This window comes from Durio zibethinus, chromosome 21 (assembly GCF_047325235.1).
Source record: "Durio zibethinus cultivar Kanyao isolate XHJ-2024 chromosome 21, ASM4732523v1, whole genome shotgun sequence".
In the NCBI taxonomy this organism is placed as follows: domain Eukaryota; kingdom Viridiplantae; phylum Streptophyta; class Magnoliopsida; order Malvales; family Malvaceae; genus Durio; species Durio zibethinus.
In genome coordinates, this window is record NC_143182.1 from 10,021,710 (window position 1) to 10,042,377 (window position 20,668).

General features: G+C 28.6%; 3 protein-coding genes and 1 pseudogene across 9 annotated transcripts; 3 read left to right on the forward strand and 1 right to left on the reverse strand.

Annotated features, from left to right (window-relative positions):
- Positions 1–1,230: 1,230 nt before the first annotated feature.
- Positions 1,231–4,764, forward strand: LOC111305521 (putative membrane protein At3g27390). 2 transcript variants are annotated; one of them, XM_089750243.1, is made up of 10 exons: positions 1,231–1,567; positions 1,868–2,009; positions 2,118–2,310; positions 2,541–2,692; positions 2,782–3,070; positions 3,169–3,275; positions 3,457–3,622; positions 3,697–3,892; positions 3,978–4,218; positions 4,414–4,764. In XM_089750243.1, the coding sequence occupies exons 1-10, from the start codon at positions 1,474–1,476 to the stop codon at positions 4,442–4,444; spliced, it is 1,611 nt and encodes a 536-aa protein (XP_089606369.1). In that variant the 5' UTR covers positions 1,231–1,473; the 3' UTR covers positions 4,445–4,764. The 2 variants fall into 2 exon arrangements, with proteins under 2 accessions (XP_089606369.1, XP_089606370.1); XM_089750244.1 differs by having other exon boundaries at positions 1,233–1,567; positions 1,868–1,976.
- Positions 4,765–4,890: 126 nt separating this feature from the next.
- LOC111306470 (uncharacterized) lies at positions 4,891–6,627 on the forward strand. The gene has a single exon (XM_022904322.2). The coding sequence runs from the start codon at positions 5,692–5,694 to the stop codon at positions 6,625–6,627; it is 936 nt and encodes a 311-aa protein (XP_022760057.2). The 5' UTR covers positions 4,891–5,691.
- LOC111305522 (protein transport protein SFT2-like) lies at positions 6,281–17,122 on the reverse strand. Of its 5 annotated transcripts, none has more exons than XR_016331198.1 (5): positions 16,730–17,111; positions 14,836–15,103; positions 14,571–14,675; positions 13,900–14,073; positions 6,281–6,562 (listed from the first exon to the last, which is right to left on the reverse strand). XR_016331198.1 is itself a non-coding variant. In XM_089750245.1 (5 exons), exons 1-5 carry the CDS (start codon positions 16,921–16,923, stop codon positions 13,963–13,965), a joined length of 597 nt encoding a protein of 198 aa, XP_089606371.1. In that variant the 5' UTR covers positions 16,924–17,112; the 3' UTR covers positions 13,684–13,962. The 5 variants fall into 5 exon arrangements, 4 of the variants coding, with proteins under 4 accessions (XP_089606371.1, XP_089606373.1, XP_022758878.1 ...); XM_089750245.1 differs by lacking the exon at positions 6,281–6,562 and having other exon boundaries at positions 13,684–14,073; positions 14,836–14,957; positions 15,039–15,103; positions 16,730–17,112; XM_089750247.1 differs by lacking the exon at positions 6,281–6,562 and having other exon boundaries at positions 13,684–14,073; positions 14,836–14,873; positions 15,039–15,103.
- A 1,460-nt stretch (positions 17,123–18,582) lies between these two features.
- LOC149512875 (uncharacterized) lies at positions 18,583–20,626 on the forward strand (annotated as a pseudogene). Its single transcript, XR_016331374.1, has 4 exons — positions 18,583–18,827; positions 18,895–18,991; positions 19,695–20,094; positions 20,286–20,626. The product of XR_016331374.1 is annotated as an uncharacterized LOC149512875 (transcript).
- The last annotated feature ends 42 nt before the right edge of the window (positions 20,627–20,668 follow it).

The window sequence follows — 20,668 nt, forward strand, 5'->3', positions numbered from 1 at the left end:
ATATACATACTTACTATGATATAATTTGGGTTTTGTGCCAATTCATTGGTTGAGTTGGTGTCACTTGATTGAGTGAAACCAAATTCAGTTAGGATTTTTTTTTTTTTTCAAGGAAGGCAGAGCCTTACGTCAAAGGGGAGGGGAAAAGGTTGGGATCGAATCCCAACCCTAGTCTTCTTTTAAGGCTTATTTAGTCATTATATCAAACAGCTGAAGATCAATTAAAAATTTATATAATAATATAGATATATATTAATTTAGTTATAGATATTATTTATTTTCCCTTAAGAATAGAGTGGTAATATGTATTTCGAGACACTTTACCTATACTTTTTTTTTCATTTTAAAAATTTGCATCTCTTTTAAGATTTTAAGGTTGTTATAAAGTTTTTTATTTTTTAAATTTTATCTAAATAATTAAAGTTTTTATTTATTTCATTTATACAGTGAATTTGCATATGTAAAATTAGTAGTAAGACAAAATACTATCATCCTATCAGTTGTCTTAAATTTTGTATTTATATATATTATATTATCAATTTTTCACTTTTATTTTAAATACATTATATATATTGATATAATCATAATATTTTATTCATAAATTAATTGATTTACTCGTGATAAGAATATAAAAATTTGAAATAAAATTGGTGAAACAATTAACGTGATTAAAGATATAAATAATTTAATTCGGTTCGATTATTATTGAGTTGAGTTTAAGCTTAAGTTGTTCAATTTATTAATTGTATCGAATTCAAATATTTTTGTATTTGATTCGAATAACTCATAAGTTTAATTTAATTTTTATATTTAAATATATTTTTATTATTTTAATTAATAAAATATTTTAAATTTGAACTCGAGTTCAAACATAAATAATTAAATTTTTATTATATATAAAAATTGAATTTATTTTTATATATTAATAAAATCTAATCAAATAAATTTAAATACTTTAATTTTTATCTTAAATTAAATTTAAATTAAAAAAATCAAATTTAATTAAATTTAAATAAAATTTTAAATTTTAAATCAAATTTAAATTTAAATTTAATATTATATTAACTCGAATACAATCAATTACGTATCGAAGCAAAAATCGTTAACTCGGTTGGTGAGAATAAACAACGGAGAAAATGTGAAAATACAATAACGCCCTTAATTTTGCGACGTCAGAAAACCTTAAAGTCGGTTGGTTCCCGGCGAAAACGTGATGAAAACCTCCGGTGAGGTGTCACCATCTCCATGCACACTTTTCCACGAAGTTTCACTGCTTGAACACCTCCTCGTCTCGCCACGTGTCCCTTGACAACCTTCTCCGGCCACGTAGTCTCTTACACTTCTCATTCTTTTTCTCCTTTAATCTGATTTTTAAGGGAAACAGAAAGGAAGAACTCAAAGCAACACTTTTCCTTTATTGCCCTCCATACATCTCCAAAATTATCCTCTCCCAAAAGCTCACTTGAAACAAACATGGAGGTTCCCGCGGGGTTCTTGGCTAAACTCTGGAGTTTTTTCTCATTTCTTCCCTTCTTCTTCTTGCTCTTTATCCTTGGCCTTCTCAAAGGTACTTACAAAATGAGGTAGAAACAAGAAAAGTAGTGAAAAAAAAAAAACAAATTACTGTAAATTTTTTATTGGAACCGCATTAAAATTGCTTCTTTTGGTATTAGTTTACAAATTAAAAACTACCCATGTTTAAATTTTTACCTTTATGAGCATGTGAATTTAGTTCATGATGTTTGAGAGCTTTGCTGGATGTCATATGCTAATGCTTGTGCACATGACTGGAATGGATGGTTAGATTAGTGATCAGTGCAAAAAAAGATGTTTTATTTAGTTTTTGGGTCTGTTTTTTTCGTAACAGCTGCAATCATTGGTCCTGTTGTGGTGGGAATTACTGTGACTGGGAATTCGGCAGTGGTGATTGGGCTTTGGCCTGCACATTTCCTATGGACCTACTTCTGTGTGGCAAGGTTTGCTTCCCTTGCACTTGAATTGTCTTACATGTACTGTTATACTTGCAATCGTAGTCCCATTAAACTTTTCAGGAAGTAGAGAATGTTGTGTTGTGTTGTGTTCTTATTTCTGGTTTTTTTTTGGACTTTTGATTTTAGAACAAAGAGGCTGGGGCTGGTTCTAAAGATTGTGGTTTTGGTGTCGTTGGTTGTGCCACTGGTTCTCTGGCCAGTCGTAGCAGTTGTTGGAAGCCTTTTAGGTGGAATAGGGTATGGTTTTTTTGCTCCCCTTATTGCGACTTTTGAGGCCGTTGGGCAGAATGCAGTTGACAAGTGCTACCACTGCTTTGCTGTGAGTTCCTTTCTCTGCCTTCATCTCTGTTTGCTTCTTTTACTACAAGCTATCTGACAGAAGTTCTTGTTGGTATTGTCTGAGTCAGTAAGAAATTTTGTTCGGATTGAGAATTGATATACAATATTATTGTAGAGCTTTGCGTCTATCTTCCTTTCTTGCATGAAGAATACCTTTATACATAATGGCTTCGTCGATTTCCATTTTAATCAATTCAAATGGAAAACTAGCTCATTGTAGACCAGGATGGTTGTTTGTCCAGTATTAGAAGAAGCTGCATGATGGTGGAGGACTTTGTAGATTTTTGCTTCCATTCATACTTCTCCTACATGGATGAGCTAAGCGAAAAAATGCCCCCTGATGAGAAGCCGATGAATGTAAAGTAAGAGGCTTCCCTTTTTAATCTTTGCTGCATACTAGTCAATGCATATGAGTAAACTCTTCAGATTTATTCCATTTTGTCCTTGCAAGGTTATCAAAATTGCCAGGCTGTTTGTTGGTTGGCCTGATTGGCATGTTAGTTGATGTGCCTTTGATTACAGCTATTACATTGTGGAAAAGCCCATATATGCTGTTCAAAGGTTGGAAAAGGCTGTTAGAAGATTTAGTTGGCAGGGAAGGACCATTCTTGGAGACAGTGTGTGTTCCTTTTGCTGGTTTAGGAATTCTTTTATGGCCTTTGGCTGTTGCGGGAGCTGTAGTGGGAGCTGTCATTGCAAGCTTCTTTCTGGGACTCTATGGTGGAGTTATTGTGCATCAGGTCTGGAAAAAGGTTCCTTTCTCAATGATAGCACTCTATACATGTCTTTTGTTCAATCGGTTTCATATTTTGTCTGACATATATTTGTTAAAATCCAGGAAGATTCACCGCATATGGGATTTTGCTATATTATATCTGTGATTTCACTGTTTGATGAATATGTAAATGATTTACTCTACTTGAGGGAAGGGTCCTGCCTGCCCAGGTACATCATGCGTTAAAATTTCTTTAATTTACTTACAGGAAAAAGCATGTGTACAAGTCAAATTTGCTCTTTTTCTAAGGTGAAGCTTTGGAAACCTCTTTGTCATTGCTTTTAAGATTTTATTCTTTTATGTTACACATATCCCTTGATTGTGATTCTGAGACATACTTTTGACAGCCAGGCCCAGATATCGTAGAAACATTGTCCATTGCCCTGAGATGGAAAAGGTTGATAACAATTGTTACAATGAACTGGAGAATAGAGGAGAGGGTTCATCCAGCAAAAAACTCATTTCAGAAAACTCAAGAACATTGAAGTGGGCAATCCATCAATACAGACCTATGCAGGTCTGCTCTTTGATCTATAACATCAAAGTTAATGTCTAATTTACAAGAACTCAATTATGTTCCAAATTTTACAGGCATGGGACTGGCTTTTTAAATCCTGTGAGGTGAATGGTAGGATACTCCTCCGTGATGGCCTAATAACTATCAAGGACATCGAGGAATCCATTGTGAAAGGCAATTGTAGAAAGTTGGGTATAAAACTACCTGCTTGTTCCATATTGCAGTGTCTGCTGGCGTCAGCTAAGTGTGACTCATCTGGCTTAGTGATCAGTATGTCTCTTCTCTCTCTTTTTTTCTATTATCTTTGTGGAGGATGTTAGGTTTACAATCATGATTATGTGGTTGAATTTCCCAGTTAACAATGAGGAATTGACAAGAAGTAATATGCCAAGGGACAAGGTCCTTGAATGGTTCATTGGACCACTCTTGATCATGAAAGAGCAATTAAAGAAACTCCAATTAGATGAAAGTGAAGAAACTTGCCTGAGGAAGCTGGTTATGGGGTGCAAAAATGAAAAACATGAGGACTGGAATGATTCTGGTTATCCTTCCAGTGATAGTGTCAGAAGAGCACAGCTTCAAGCCATAATCAGAAGGTGTGTAAAAGCTAGATTTGAAAACTAAACAATATTTTGAACTCATGGCTTGATCTCTGTACTACGATCTGGTTGTGCATTATTAATCCTTATCTAGCATGCTACTTGGAGACATTACCTTGTTTAAAGTTTTCTAATCTACTGCAAAACTTGATTAAACTTAGAACTCATCATGCCCTTTTCATTTCATGGCAGGTTGCAGGGAATTGTAGCTTCCATGTCCTGACTACCAACCTTCAGGCGTCGGATTAGGAATTCAGTGAAGTTGTTATACATAGAGGCCATTCAGGCTGATGCTTCTTCCAATCATATTGAAAGAATCCTACAAGCCAGATATAGTGGCAAGAAATCATCTGGAAGGGGGAATAAAAAAGATAGATTTGAAAACGTAGGGACTAGAGCATATGAAAATGAGGATGTAGTGTAAATGACCTTTGTACGGTTAAATTTATTGTAGAATTTGGCCAGAAATATTTAGGTATGAGATGTCAGAATTAGTTCTGAATTATACATTTTCTGTGGTTGAAAACATGACTTTATGAGTTACTTGTGTTACAGAAAAAACCAGACATTTATTCTCCTAGTGGGTCAAATTGCAGTCATATTCTTGCTGAGAATTTGATTGGAATTTGGACTGGCAGATGAAACAACATATATAGCCTTTATACTGCTGGTGACAGCTTAGTGAAAGTTTCGATTAATAATATCAATTAATGGAAGCTTAATTCCTGATACTATAAAAGAAAAATGAACCATCCTTCCTTTTAAAACAGTATGACATGACAAGATTATAAGCCATCCATCACAATTCATTTCATCTATGCCTGAAAGTCCTTAATTTTTCCTCTTTTTTTTTTTTTTTTTTGGTTCCATTTTTGTGTCTGTATGTGTACAAGAGAGACATTTGAGCTAGTATCTAATATTTCAGGGTGGTTAAAAAATTTATATGTCGGTTAAGATATAATGGTCGAAGTACAATTTCCTTTAAAAACTGTATGTTGTTGATGAGTAAGCAAACTAGACTATATATAGCAAAGAGGTTTGAGGACATTTTCCTGACCCCTTCTTTCGGACACCTTTTTTGCTTACAACCTCTGGATGGAGATTTTTCGTCCATGGAGGGACAAAGTTTCCCGTCTGTTCCTTCATTTTGTCTCTTTCCCAGAAATCACAACTTCTGGCAAACCAGCATGCTCAGTTTCATTTGCAATTTTTTTCTTGGGACTGGATTTTTGCATCCTATCTGTCATCAGCTAAGATCTCAGGTTACTCTCATCTCCTGCTCGAACTTTCCAAGCCAAGGTAATCAATGGTTATATAAATGAGCAATCCTGACAAACCATTTCAAGATCAGATCAGATGCAGTAGAATTGCATAGTTATAGGTTTTTCTCTGCTGCATCTTGAGAAGTAATAAGAGATTGGATATTACCATTTGCATGCAAATCAAGGGTAACCATAAAATTGCATCACAATGGCATTTAGTTTCCCCGTGAGAGCTCAGTCAGTTCGAAGTTCAGCATTTGATGCTGGGAGAATAACCAAAGAACGTCAGCCCCACATAAACAACAAAAATGATCAGACCACCGTCACGTTGGTGTACCAAACCAATATAGTAGGCTATTGGCGTTGCGTTACGATTTTGTGGTGCAAGAACCTCATGAATCATTGTCTCAACATTATGAGCAATAGTACGGAAGGAGATTTTCAATATTCATGCAAGATTGATATTAAGCCTTGGCATTTCTGGAGCAAAAAAGGGTACAAATCCTTTGAGGTTGAAGGAAGCCAAGTAGATGTCTACTGGGATCTTCGTTCGGCTAAATTTACTACTGCCTCTGAACCAGTAGCAGATTATTTTGTTGCTCTAGTTGCTGATGAAGAGGTGGTGTTGTTGTTGGGAGATTACAAGAAAAAAGCATACAAGAGAACGAAATCAAGACCAGCCTTTATAGAACCTCTCCTAATTTACAAGAAGGAAAATGTGTTCGCCAAGAAGAGTTTTGCGACCAGAGCTAGATTTGATGACAGAAGAAAAGAACATGAGATTGTTGTGGAGAGTTCAACAGCTGGATTAAAAGACCCTGAAATGTGGATTAGCATGGATGGTGTTGTGTTGGTTCACGTTAGGAATTTGCAGTGGAAATTCAGAGGTAACCAGACTGTTTTGGTAGATAAGCAGCCGGTGCAAGTGCTGTGGGATGTGCATGACTGGTTGTTTAGCAGCCCTGGAACAGGCCATGGCCTGTTTATATTCAAGCCGATAGCAGGCGAAGCAGACAGTGACAAAGAGGGTAGTAGCCACGGAGGAGACAGCGATACCAACACCGGAACCAGGTATTATTCTACAAGAAGCCCCAGCAGGACATCAGAATTCAGTCTGTTTCTTTGTGCATGGAAGATTGAGTGAGATTGGATGTGTGCATTCCGCAATTTCCATAAAAAAAAAAAAAAAAAAAAAAACCTTCTACAGAAAATTTTCATGCATGTATATTCTTTTAGTATTGTAAATTATACTCTTACCAGTTCTTTAAAAATGAAAGTAAATGGAGCTGATACTCTTGCTGCTTTGACCTAGTCAGAAATAGGCCACATGAGTCAGCAACAATAATATATATATATATATATATATATATATATTATCTATCTATTTATCTATATATAAAAACATGAATTTCAAAAGTGTTAACCTAAATATTCTTATAAATTTTTAAATTAATAAAATTATACTTAAATATATAATTTTCATTAATTTATTTAAGTATAATTTATTAAATCAACTAAAATTAAAATTAAAGATTATGAGAAATTAAACTATTTAAAATTTTAAAATTTTAATTTTCAAAATGTTAAAAGTGATTAACTAAAATATTTTTAGTAACTCTTTTTTAATAAATTTTAATTTAAATGAATTTTCTTACTATTAGACTTTTTTTTTATAATTAGACTGAAAAAGTACTAAAAGTTATTGACTAAACTCTTAATAAAATTTTAATTTCAAAAGTATTAAAACTAATTGATTAAAATACCATTAGTAAATTTTTTATAAATTTTAATTTAAATGATTTTATTTTTGTTGTTAAACTCCTTTTTTATAAGTAGAATGATTTTTCGCATTAAATAAAAATACAAATACAATTATATAAAAATTTAATTTGCATAAAAATAAAATAATTATATGAAATTTGTTTCTTTAGTTGTTGCAAAAACAATTTTATAAGTAATTTATATTGATAAATAAATTCATTAAAAATAATATAATTAAGTCATTTAAGCATTTTTTTTGCCTTTTAATTTTTTGTTTTAATATATTAAATATATATGTACAATAATGATTTTATTATTTATATGTTTTATGAGTTGAATATTTAATAATTGATAATGTAATTAAATTTTTTTAGTTCCTTGAAATATTTTTTTAATATATCATTCTTTCACTTTAGTATAACATTTATAATTAATTTATCTTTTGTATTTTTTTTCTTTTAGAATTTTAGAATTGTTATTCTTATGAACAAAAACTAACATTGATCAAATGCAAATCAATTGCACTCCATTCACTAACAATTAGCATTATGTTATTCATTAAATATTTTAATTGAACTTTTCACCTGTAGAATTCAATAATTCAAAAAATTGTAGAGCTACCAATAGCTCAAAATTGAGTCTTATCAAATTGCTATAAAAATTATTTACCTTTATTGAAATAATAATTGATTTAATTTTTTTTAATTTGTATTTTAATATGTTTATATATGATTAATTTATATCTCAATATTATTTAATCTTTCTCAATCATATTAAATTGCTTGCTTTTTTTTTTTTTGTCATTAAAGTAATTTAACAACCTAACATGAATTATTTTAAGTAAAAAATTATCAAGTGAAGTAGAATTAATTGTTTTTGGTGAATTCTTTTAAAGTATAACAAAATTCATTTGAATTATCTTTTAAATATATTTATACCAAAATTACATTCATTCATGAAATTTTATGTTATTAATATTAAAAATGAAACCATTATAAATTGTATAGGTATTACATAATAAGTTTGTTATTCTTAGAATCGAAATTTTCTTAACAAAACATGATAAGTACCAAGGTTAGGATTTTATTTTATATTTTAAAATTATGTATTTTATTATTTGTGTGTAATAAAAATTATTTTATTATTTTTATGTAATAAAAATTATGTATAATAAAAATTTGTAAATAAAAAAAAAATTAAGCTTTCAATTAATAGAACGTATAACTATATTCAATTGATGAAAATATCAATGGAAGATTATCTTAAGTTAAAAAATGAGATGAAGGATTAATTGGTTATGCATAACTCCATGTTTTCCATGTGACAAAAAAATTTAGTACTATATGATGTTCAATGAAAAAATACAAATGTATTGGTTTCAAATTTCTTTAAGATTAATATGAAAATTGTTTTATTTAAAAAAGGATTGTATACTCTTTCATTTTTTTTCTTTTATATCAGTTTAAGAATATTCATAATTGTATCAAAATCTTTAAGGTTGCCATATTAATTAATATTTGTTTAAAAAATTAAAATTTATCAAATTAATTATCGTTAATATAAAAATATTATTATAAATTATAATTTAACTAAATTACTTAAAAGTGATTTAAATGCATTTATTATCAAAATTTATTCGATAAATTTTTATTTAATTATATATTTAGTATTTTAATTATTTTAAATTTTGATTTTTTAAAATTTTGAGTGAAATTTTAGACTTATGATCAACGACCAATTAAGTTGTGCCAAGTTTTATTTACTTCTATTTATAATGTACTTAATTATTTACTTATGCAATTGAGTAAATTTGACTTAATAATTGATACATTTTTTTTTATTTAAAAAAATTAGATTCCAATCGTCCCAAATCCAAATAAAAAAAGTATTCTCAATTATTTATAATTATAATTTTATTTTAAAAATATTTTTAAAATTAATTAATTAATTAAACCACAAAGAAAAGAAAAGATATCGAAGATGAAGGAAAAAGTTTAAATAATAAACTTTTAAATTATTATGGAAGAATAATAAGAAATATTATATTTTGATTAAGTTACTATTTAAATTTGGATTTTGATTATGTTCAATCATTTTTTGTTTTAAATAACTATTAAGTTATTGACTTTTAAAATCAATTAAAATCGAGTCAAGTTAATTTATTTTTATAATTATATGTATTATACTATTTTTAATTAAATTAAAGTTTAAAATGAATAAAATTTTATTTATACTCAATTTGAGCTTTAAATTATTTTAAGTTTGAGTTGATTAATCCATATTATTTTAGTTATACTTTTGTAACACCGATAATAAATTTCAAAATAGAATGAGAATATAACACAATAAAAATTTAAGTGCAAAAAAGCTGAAGATACTAATAATAATTATAGAAGAAAATCTTTATATCCAAGTATTGCAGAGATCAAATTATAAATCTTCTTTTGAGAATATTAAAATTAATATTGCAGAAATGTTAATTTAGATCAATAAATTTATAATCGCTCGTTTGTTGATTAAATTATTGTTTTATGGGTTGAAAGAAACAATTCAAACAATATTTTTGAAAGAGATATTATAGTTCATACTCATTAAAAAATACAATATATAATTAAATATTATTTGAGTTGTTATAACCCCTTAAAATATTTTTTACTATTTCCAATCGACAAGTTGATTGTCATCAAAATATTAAAAAAGTCATTTTAAATGATAATAATAACAATAAAGCAATAATTAAAAATATACCACCTTTTTATTTAGTATAAAAATTTTTTTTATGGAGAATGTAAAAAAAGAGTTATTGTGAATTTAATACTTTTTAAAATTATGGTATGTTCAATTTTTATAAATTTTATTTAGTAAAAATTTTCTCATTACTTTTATCACATATATAATAATATTTTTTACCAAAAATTATATATTTAAAAATAGAAATATAAAGCAAAATTTATTACTTCTATTGGTGATAGAACACTTCAAAATTTTTAATATTTTATATGCAATTATATTTCGTTAACAGGTATGAAAATATATACACTAATAATTTAATTAAATCATTAATAAAAATTATCTTAATATGTACCATTTTATCATGAACTAAAAATTTGGAAATATATCTTTAAAATTTAACTTAATGTATATTGTATATATTTATTTAATTTAATTTTAATACTTGCATTAGTATAAAAAGTTATGATTTTAATTTATTATTTCTTCTTAAACTATTGATAATAAAGTAAAAATATTTACTCATATTTTCAAATCATTTATATTCGAACTTTTTATTTTTTCTTTCTCTACCTTACAAATTACATCATCTAGCATATATTTTGATTATTTTTTTGAATATACACAAATCAATGATAATATAGTAGTAGATAATTAATAAATTAGTAATTAATCATTACAAACTTAAACATAAACAGTATAATTTAGTAATAATAATCGATAAATTTATAGTAAATTAATAATAACTTAATAATAAATGATTGGTAATTTAATAATCAATAATTAATAATTTTTTAGTAAATCTATAATAATGCAATAATAAATGCTTATTATAATTGATAAGTTTTTAGTAAATATGTAATAATACAATAATAAATGCATATTACTTTAATGGTAAATCAATTATAATATAATTATAAATACATAACAGCATAATACTAAATAAAAAAACTTAATAAAAATAAATGATAACTTAGTAGTTAATTATTGATAATTTAGTAATAAATCAATGATAATGTTATACTAAATTTGTGATAATTTAATAGTAAATTAGTTTTAGATTAATAGAAATTAATTGATAGTAATAAATAATAAATAATTTAGTAGTAAATTAATTACAAATTTGTAATAAATAATTGATAATTTAGTAATTATTCATTAAAAACTTAATCATAAATTAGTATAACTTAGTAGTAAATAATCGATAACATAATAGCTAATCATTGGCAACTTAATAATAAATAATGGATAATTTAATATAAAATAGAAATAACTTGATAGTGAATTATAAATATATTTTTTGGTGATAAATCAGTGATAATTTTATGATAAATAATTAAAAATTAAGTATTAAATCAATGATAACATAATAATAAATATACAAAAATATAATAGTAAATCACTGATGATTTATTAGTAAATTAATATCTTAGTAGTAAATCACTAATAATGTAATAGTAAGTTACTAATAATTTAGTTATAAATTAATAATAATTTAGTAATAAATTAGTTAATCACTGATAATTTTTTAGTAAATCATCAATAAATTAGTAGTAAATCAATTATAATTTTATAATAAATCATCAATAACTTAATAATAAATCACTAATAATGATGGACAAATCATTAATAACTTAATGTCAAATCAATTATCAATTAATAACAAATTATTCATAAATTAGTAGTACATCATTGATAGTTTAATAGTAAATAACTAATAACTTAATTATCAATCATCAATAAGTTTTATTACACTTGAAGTTACCAAATATTGAACCTTAAGTATTAGCAAAAATGAAGTCAAAATTTTCATTTTAAGAATTAAGATAAACCTACCATGAGCATATTTAATAAAAAAATTAGTGAAAAAATAAACTTGAATAAAACAATGATGTTATTATATTCAAGGAAAATTATCTCATATATTATTAGTGAACTTTTAAATTTTGTGTTTCATAATTTTAAATGCATAATAACATATTAGTAAATCAATGATAAGTTAATAAAAATAAGTAATAACATAGTAGTTAATAATTGATAACTTATAATAAATCAATGATGATTTAATAGTAATTCAATTCTAATTTAAAAGTAATTAATTGATAATTTTAGTAGTAAGCCATAAATAACTTAATAGTAAATCAATGATAATTTAGTAGTTAATAATTAAAAACTTAAAAATAAATTAATATAACTTTAATAGTAATTAATCATCAATAACTTAATAATTAATCAATGATAACTTAATAATAAATCATTGATGATTTAATATAAATCAATGATAACTTGATAATAAATCATGGTTCATTTTATAATAAATTTATAATGATTTTGTAGTAAATAATTAAAACCTAAGTAGTAAATTAATAATAATATAGTAATAAATGTATAATAACACAATAATAAATCATTGATAATTAAGATATAAATTATTAATAACTTAATAATAAATCACTAAGAGTTCAGTTATAAATAAGTAATAATTTAATAACAAATTAGTTAATTACTGATAACTTTATAGTAAATTATCGATAAATTAATAATAAATTGATTATAACTTTATAACAAATCATTAGTAACTTAATAATAAATCATAAACAATTTAATAGTAAATCAACCATAAATTGTTAGTAACTCAATACTAATTTAGTAATAAATAATTGATAATTTAGTGAAAAAAATTCTAAATTTGAATGAAATAATAATGTTATTGTATAAAAATATATATATCTTATACTAGAACTAAACTTGTGCTTTCTTATAAAAATCAACTATTAAACATATAATGACACAAATTTTATTAATAATTATCAAAAATATTACTAAAATTACATCAAAAGGTTACAAAAATTTTATAAAAAATTACTAAAATCGTGTCAATGATTACCAAAATTTTATTAAAGTTATCAAAATCAAAATTATATAAAAAACTATTAAAATTTACTCATATTATACCAAAATCAAAATCATATTATTAATATTTATTACTATTATTATTATAGCATAAAAATATTTATTGAAATGAATTTTTAGAGATAAGAATTACATGTGCGCAATGCACGTACCAAAAACTAATATATATATATATATATGTATATATGAACAAGAAAAGGCTTATATGTACTTGTTCATATAAGCCTCTCCTTGTTCATATTGATACACAGTAAAAATAAGATTAGTAACATGTACACAACCATCCTCTGTATTGAAATAGGAATTCGCTGTTATTTACATTCTCTGACCTGTTATCACATTTTGCAAGACTGAAACACCATGTAATGTTGGCTCATGGCCAAAATAGATGTTGGCCAATTTAGAGAGATGAATGCATACATAAGCTCCGTTGCTCTTATGTGTAATTTTTCTTGAGATACCCGTGTCCGACCCATATATAATCAATGGACATGGGTATGGCTTTCTCACCCTCCTAATAAATGAAAAATTTTAGAAAAGAAAAAAGTACATGCATCTGTCTATTTGATACATACCCGTATCCATCGCTGGCTCTCAACTCCAAGCAACATAATACATGAGATTCTAGTTTGTTCTACTATGGGACATAGGGGGGAGATGCTTGTACTAGTTGCAATAAGGATTAGGCTAGGATGCAAGGGTGCTCAAACATTAGTTTTAACTTCACTCACTATCGGTCCTCTTTCAAGCAGATAATATAAATATTTCCACAGGGGCCCAAAAGCATCTTCCAAAATGACAAAATATAAAGAAATAATTTTTAAAAAAATGCATTATGTTATCGTGACTATTTAGATTTTAAAAGAACAAATGTACAGGAATTTATCATGTGCCTAAAATATGGTTGAATCTGAAAGGCAACTCAGTTATATCTCATAATTTGATCAGAAGTTACTCCAAGAAAGATTATACATAACTACTAATGTTTCACAACAATGAATATTGGAAGAACCTGAATCTCGTAAAAGGCTGCAAGTTGTGAATGACCAAATTACCATATGAGAAGCCTGGACTATCACCTCCCAAAGCATCTCCATACCGACGAGGTAAGAGCAGAAGAAAGAAATTTCAATCCAGCAGATCCTCCAGGGAAGTAGGATATGGCATAGTATGATAGTGAAACAACCTAAAAAAGATCAAAGAGGCATCAATTCAACTAACTGGTGTTCCACCACTTTTAATGCAGAATGTAGCAATATGACACACAGAAAATGTTAATGGTTACTTATTTTAATTCGTAACTCATAAGAAGCATAATACATTATAGTCTTAACATCTGTCTCAAAATGTATGGTGGCAAAATACTAAAGGAATCAGGTTACTATCCCCCTATATGTTAGAAGATCCCTAATAAATTTCTAGAAGGAATTGTATGAATAACAGAATTTACTTAAAAATAAGGCATTCCAAAATGTTAGTAAAACAGCAAGCACTCAAAGAAGGCATTTTCACAATTGCACAGAACAGCTGGCACCCAGCACTCAGAACATTAACTTATGCATAACAAAACTTCAGGCTCTTTATACATGTCGAGAAACTCTACCAAACCTGCCTTGCCTACCCCATTTCCCCAACATAAAGGAAGAAAACCAAAGAAAATACAGACTGATACAGTGGTAATACCTGTAATACAGAGAACAGCACGGAAAGAAAGTAACTATGAAGCCACATGGAAACATAAATGGTTCCCACCATACTGCCTATGAAACCCAATGAAAAAGGCAGCCTCTGAAGGTAGAGAAGAAAGACAGAAAATATGAGATATTTTAGGAGGCTGTATGAAGTGTTAAAAAAGATTACTTCGAATACAGAGTGGTCTTTAAATGGCCAGTTTTAGTGGTAAATAAAAATGTGTACCAGGCAAAAAGAAAGCAAGGAACTAATATACCTCTTTGGAGGACATGTGAGCAAGCTGATTTCGAGGACCTTTCAAAGCAAAGAATGAGCCAACAATTAATGCACAACCGATTGTAAAGCAGATAGCAAATTTCTGAGGCACCAATACTATCACTGGAAGGAACATGGTGAACGCAATCAAAATGAAGAACACTCCAGCAGCAAGGAGCATGCCGAAGTACATTAAGGATTTACCAGAAGGTACATTGCTAGTTGCAGAGTGAAAGCTGCCTGGTAAGTCTCTGACTCCTTTTGAGACCCTGAAGAGTTATTCCAGTATGATAATTCAAATATAAGAAATAATGACTACTGAGAAATTAGTGAGTGGAGCTCAAACCAAAAATAAGCCAGACTTTTCTGAAAATGAGGCTTTTGCCTCTTCTTCTGCTTAGACAGAAACCAGAATTTAATTCAAAAGAGATTCTCATTGTAAAGGTAAAAAGAAAATTGCATAAGCTGAAAACTACGCTCCACGCATAAAGGTTAAAGCACACATTATCCTTCATCACATCCACAAGAAACCTATTGCACCCACATGACCATACTAATGCTACTCATAAAATGAAGAAAACCAAACCTAATATCAATGCCACAGGCAGAATGCAAGGAAAGAACCCTTAAAGACTATGGTAGTGAGGAGAAGAAAAGGTTGCCAGAACAAATGGGGCCAATCACTGAAAACAGCTAATGGCATGAATTGTAAAACCCATCTACTTTGCTTGAAAAGCTCCCGAATGAAATTAGTCACTAGTACTAGCAAATGCAATAACTTAGATTGAAATATCCGATCCTGATACAGTTTACAACCACTGCCATCCTACAATAATGGAGAAAAGAAGATTTTTATTGGCAAGTTTTTTAAACCTTCTTTTTACAATCCAACAATATCTTAAATTTGAACTTTGTTATAAAATTTAAACAAGCTATATGAAAAGCAAATAAATCTTCCATAGGTTTGACCAAACATAGGAAAGAAATTAAAGAATTGAAACACTGCTACCTTAAGGAATCTTTACTTATCAAACCTAATCCACCTAAACCATGTACAGTAGCAAATGGTGCTCCACAATCTGCCATCTTTGCCTCCTTTTTAGATAATTAATGTTCTCTATCAACCATCCCATAAACAAAACCAATATTGCAAAGTTAGTGGCTCACTTGCGTCCCTTCCATCCGATAAACCTTACCCTCCCTTCCTTAATATTCAAACCTGAATAGTGCTGTAAAGGGGTCAAGCTATTCAAGCTCAGCTCAACGAAAACTCAAGCTCAACCTGTTCAATATTGATCTTTTTCTATTAGTTTTACATATATGATTATTGAATTCTTGTTGGAGTTTATGTTTATATTTATATAATTAAGCTAACCATATCCCACATAAGCCAATTTCTATAAACTTTAATTAATTTAGTTAGCTTAATTATATAATTAGAAACACAAACTCCAACAATCTTAGAACCGCTCGAACTCTAGTTGAGTATCAAGTTCCCTACTTGAGATGATCATATTTGAGCCTAATCGAGTTGAAATTGAGCCTGTCACTATACCTACTCAGCTCGGATTGATTGCAGTCCTACCTGAAACTTTCAAGTAGTGTCTCAAATTCTAACTCATAACTACTTGAACAGAACATATTGCATTAGTTTAACCCTTTGTTCCTTTTACAAAAGGGTAGAATTTTTCTAACGAAATGAGCCGGTATTCAATCCAGTTCATCAAACCCAAAAAAGAACTACCGAATTAAACCAAGAAAACAAAACAAACAACAGAAAGATACCCTTTTGCTACGAAGCAAAGAAAGCAATATAAAACTCAAACAACAAAACGTTATTTATCAAAATCAACGCTAAAGACAATTTTTTTCTCATATTCTTACGAAATACGTACCCGTTAAATGTGCCGCTCACTTTGTCGGTGGTGGTACGGACGGCGGCTTCTAGATCGAACCCAAGAGCAGCAGAATCAGAGTCTTGGGAAGCGGCGTAGCCATTCCAATCTGCCAGCAAAGACGGTGATTTCTGTTGATCGACACCGCTGCTGCTGGGTCCGCCTAAGAACCAAGAATGCGCCGTCTTCTTCATTTTCTCGTAATTTTGTTTTTACTTAACTTTGTTTCTTGACGTTTTTTATTTTGGGCTAAAGAAAGCTTGGAATTCAGCGGGTTTAGATTGGATCGTTCGAGGTTTTGAGATCTTTGCAGTGGGTTTTGGCGCCAGCTTACGTCGCTAATATTACTACCATCTCTACCGACGGTTTTTTTTTATTTATTTAATATTTTTTACTCCTTACTTTGGGAGGAATCCGTGCAGTTTGTCATAACCGACTATTAAATCGGTTAAACTTTTTTTTTTCGAATAAATCTGATATTTACATTTTGTAGATAATTATTTATTAAAGTTATTTTAAATATATAATTTATAATTATTTATTTTAAATTATCAAATAAGATATATTTTATTTTAATTTAAAAAATTAAAAAATTTATTTATTTCTGAATTTTCATTCCTGTTTCTTACAAAAAAATATTTTTTATTTTCATACTATTTAAGAAAATATTTAATTAAAAAAATAGGAAAATGCTTAAATTTAAATTTGAACAACAATTTTCTTTTAGCATTGTATGTACAAGAATACAAACGCCATCTGTTCGCGGGCCATTCAGATATATTATTTTATTGATTAAATTTATTTTTCCTTATATTTTATTTTAAAATATATTTAATATTATTAAAATATTAATATTTTCATACTTTTAAAAAAATATTTTTTTTAACTAGATGAGAATCAAACATTAAATAAAACTTTTAAAAAATATTTTAACACCTCTATTTATTTATTGGCAGAATACTTTATTTTAAAGCTTTGTTAATAAAATTTTACTTATGTGTAGTTTCAATACAAGAACACAATAATCTTTCATTTCATGATTTAGTGTTCACAAAAATTTTTAAAAAGACATAAAAATTTAGTTTCGAATTAAAACTCTTTTTTTTTTTTGTAATAGGATTTTATCTTCATTAAAATAAAAAAATAAAAACATAATAAAATATTTTGATAATAAACTCTATTACAGATAAAGAAAAAAAATTTGATTCAAAACTAAATTTTTATATTTTTTTAGAAGTTTTTGTAGCCATAAGGCTAGAAGCAAAAGACTTAAAAGCAAATTGAAGAATCATGAATTAATTTATATTTTTGGTTATTCATATTTTTTAGATAATAAATGCTAAAAGACTAATTTTTTAAAAATATTTTTTTAGTGTCATTATTTTTTGAATTAGTTAAGATGCTATTAAGATTAATACTTAAAAATTATGGTTTGAAAGTATTTAATGGCGTAATATATTGTTTGACTAAATATATAATAAAATAAAAGATTAATAATAAATTAAGAATTAAAAAAAAATTTTACTTTTGTATTTTCTAGTAAACAAATTTAATTTTTGGGTGAAAATTTTAACTATAAAATTTCGGATGCCATTTCTTTTCTACGCAATTCATGCCAAGATGATTTGATTTTTTAAAATTTTATTTTAGTTTTTGAAAATTTATTTGAATTGACGTTAAAATTAATTGTGATAAAATTAAAAATAATTATTATTATTATTATATTTGTGATTAAAAAAATTTATTATAATTATAATTACAAAATTTTAATAAAAATTTTAAGTTAATTTAATTTCACTTAAATTTATATTTAAATTCAATTAACAATAAATTTAATTACACCACACCGAAAGGTGAAATCCAAACGGCGACTGAATCACACTCTCATCGTCATCGTAATGGAGTGCCTTACTGCCTCCATGGATCTAGAGGAAAATCTGGAATCACTCTCACTCCGGAGCAGCGACGAAAGCCAAAATAGAAAGCTATGGAGAATGAAGGTAGCTTTGAATTTATTCTTCATTTATGACGACTAAGATGGGCTCGGAAACGCCATCGACCAAGGTCTCAGCCCTACTCCCCGCCCTTACAGTAAAGTGTGAGTCTGATCTTCATTTCAAACCCTGATTAATAAAGCTGCCTTTTCAATGTTAGTTTGTTCTCAGCTTAGATTTACTCCACCTGGGATTACGGGAATGCAACCCTCGGCATCTAAATTCGACTGGCTCTGTCGCTCAATTGAGAGATGAATACAATGTGAAGGTACCATTTTGAAGGGTTCCCTTTTTTTGCCATTAACTTAACAACTTTAAAGAAAAAAATTGTACGTTTTGTTCTTGGCGAAGGTAATGTTGTGGATTTGCTTGTAAATATGATCGTAAATGAGGAATCCTATCAAGCTACTGGTTTTTGAGAGTTTGTTTCCTGGTAAAATCAGAGGAAAAGAAGTACTCTCTGAGAGATGCTCTTTGAAGGTAGGCTTCAGCTATGCTCTTTGAGGGTGGGTTTCAGCTCTATCTTTCATGCATGACATAATTTAAAAGGGGTTTTCTTTTTTTTTTTTTGGGTACATATGAAAGCTAATTAGGAAGAGAGCCGAAGGGAACCCTTTTCCACGAGGCAACTGACGCCATCTCTCCAATACTTATCTTTTCTTTTTAAGCCTTCCTTTTGTCAAATACTTATGAAATTTGGTGTTGAATTCCAATATATGGCAATCTTAGTGGTGAAAAAATCATCCTTGACAAAGAATGTTCTTGTGAGAAAAGGAATAAGACCATTTGTCTTCATGTACGGGTGTATCAATCCAATGAATTATTGCTCCTGAAATATCACTAGGTGGCATGCTTTTCTTTTTAACCCTGAATAATTGCATGAAACATCTTGGTTTTATGAGCAATAAATAGAAAGATGACTTTGAACAGCATATTTCTGGAATTTTATCTTTCCTTTTGCTCCATTTCAGACAACAGTGGTGATGCTACATCATTTGGAGCCACCCGAACTGTCACATGCTATAAATTCAGTTCTGGCTAAAATTGCAGATGCAGAGAACATATCATCTACCGTACCCACTATCACGGCCCCTTTTCTTGTAACGGCATCGAAACTTTAGTTGAAAGGTGGATTATTGACAACAAAAGAGGAGAAAGCTTCCTCTTTATGTTATTCGAGTAGGCCCAGAGACCGATGTAAGTCGAGCCATTGCTTCCAAAACCCAGAAACCAGCTCCATTTTTACAAATTAATTATGAGCCTTTAGCCTGCTTTCTTCAGCTGGTCCGTGCTGCAAACTTGCCTACTTCTATTATGGTCTGGCAAAGAATCCAAAGCCCATTTAATCAAGCTTTAGGCGAGGACCTTAAGGTATTCGTTCTTTGGGAATTTTAAGCAAATGTGATATGACTTAAATAGATTAAGCCAGGAATGATGTGTAAAAGCAGATTCATACTGATTCATACTCTGAAAGGGAGTGAATCATTGCCCGTCAATGGATTTCATGTTTTTTTTTCCTGGCACTTGTATATGTTAGCTAATTCTCGGAATTGATTTTTCAGACCCTGCACGAGACCAGAGAGCTAGTGGCAAGCACCACTGGCACATAGTTCCACAGAGAACAAACTAAAACTAATTGGATTCCAACAACCAAGTCAGCTAGTGGTGATGGAGAGACATGGCGTGCATTCTATGGTTAAATGCAAGTTATTGTGACGGGTTTCTATGACACGAGACAAGACTTAAGCTTCAGGTCACACGACATGGGGATGATTTCTTCTGTGTCTCAAATCAATTTAACAGTCACGGTTCATATTAATTTGTAAGATTTTATCCGTTTCGATCCATTGACCTCATGGTTTTATTTCACAAAAAATATATATATTTTCATACCAATTTGTGATATATTGTTTGTTTCAACCACCTTGGCTTAATGGTTTTATCT

Coding starts and splice junctions, on each gene's coding strand:
- LOC111305521 (XM_089750243.1), top strand. CDS start 1,474: ATGGAGGTTCCCGCGGGGTTCTTGGCTAAACTCTGGAGTTTTTTCTCA. Junction 3,276..3,456: donor GAAGGGTCCTGCCTGCCCAG/GTACATCATGCG, acceptor TTTGACAGCCAG/GCCCAGATATCGTAGAAACA. Junction 3,623..3,696: donor ATCAATACAGACCTATGCAG/GTCTGCTCTTTG, acceptor CAAATTTTACAG/GCATGGGACTGGCTTTTTAA.
- LOC111306470 (XM_022904322.2), top strand. CDS start 5,692: ATGGCATTTAGTTTCCCCGTGAGAGCTCAGTCAGTTCGAAGTTCAGCA.
- LOC111305522 (XM_022903143.2), bottom strand. CDS start 16,923: ATGAAGAAGACGGCGCATTCTTGGTTCTTAGGCGGACCCAGCAGCAGC. Junction 15,104..16,729: donor GTGAGCGGCACATTTAACGG/GTACGTATTTCG, acceptor ATAACTCTTCAG/GGTCTCAAAAGGAGTCAGAG. Junction 14,676..14,835: donor CTCACATGTCCTCCAAAGAG/GTATATTAGTTC, acceptor CTCTACCTTCAG/AGGCTGCCTTTTTCATTGGG.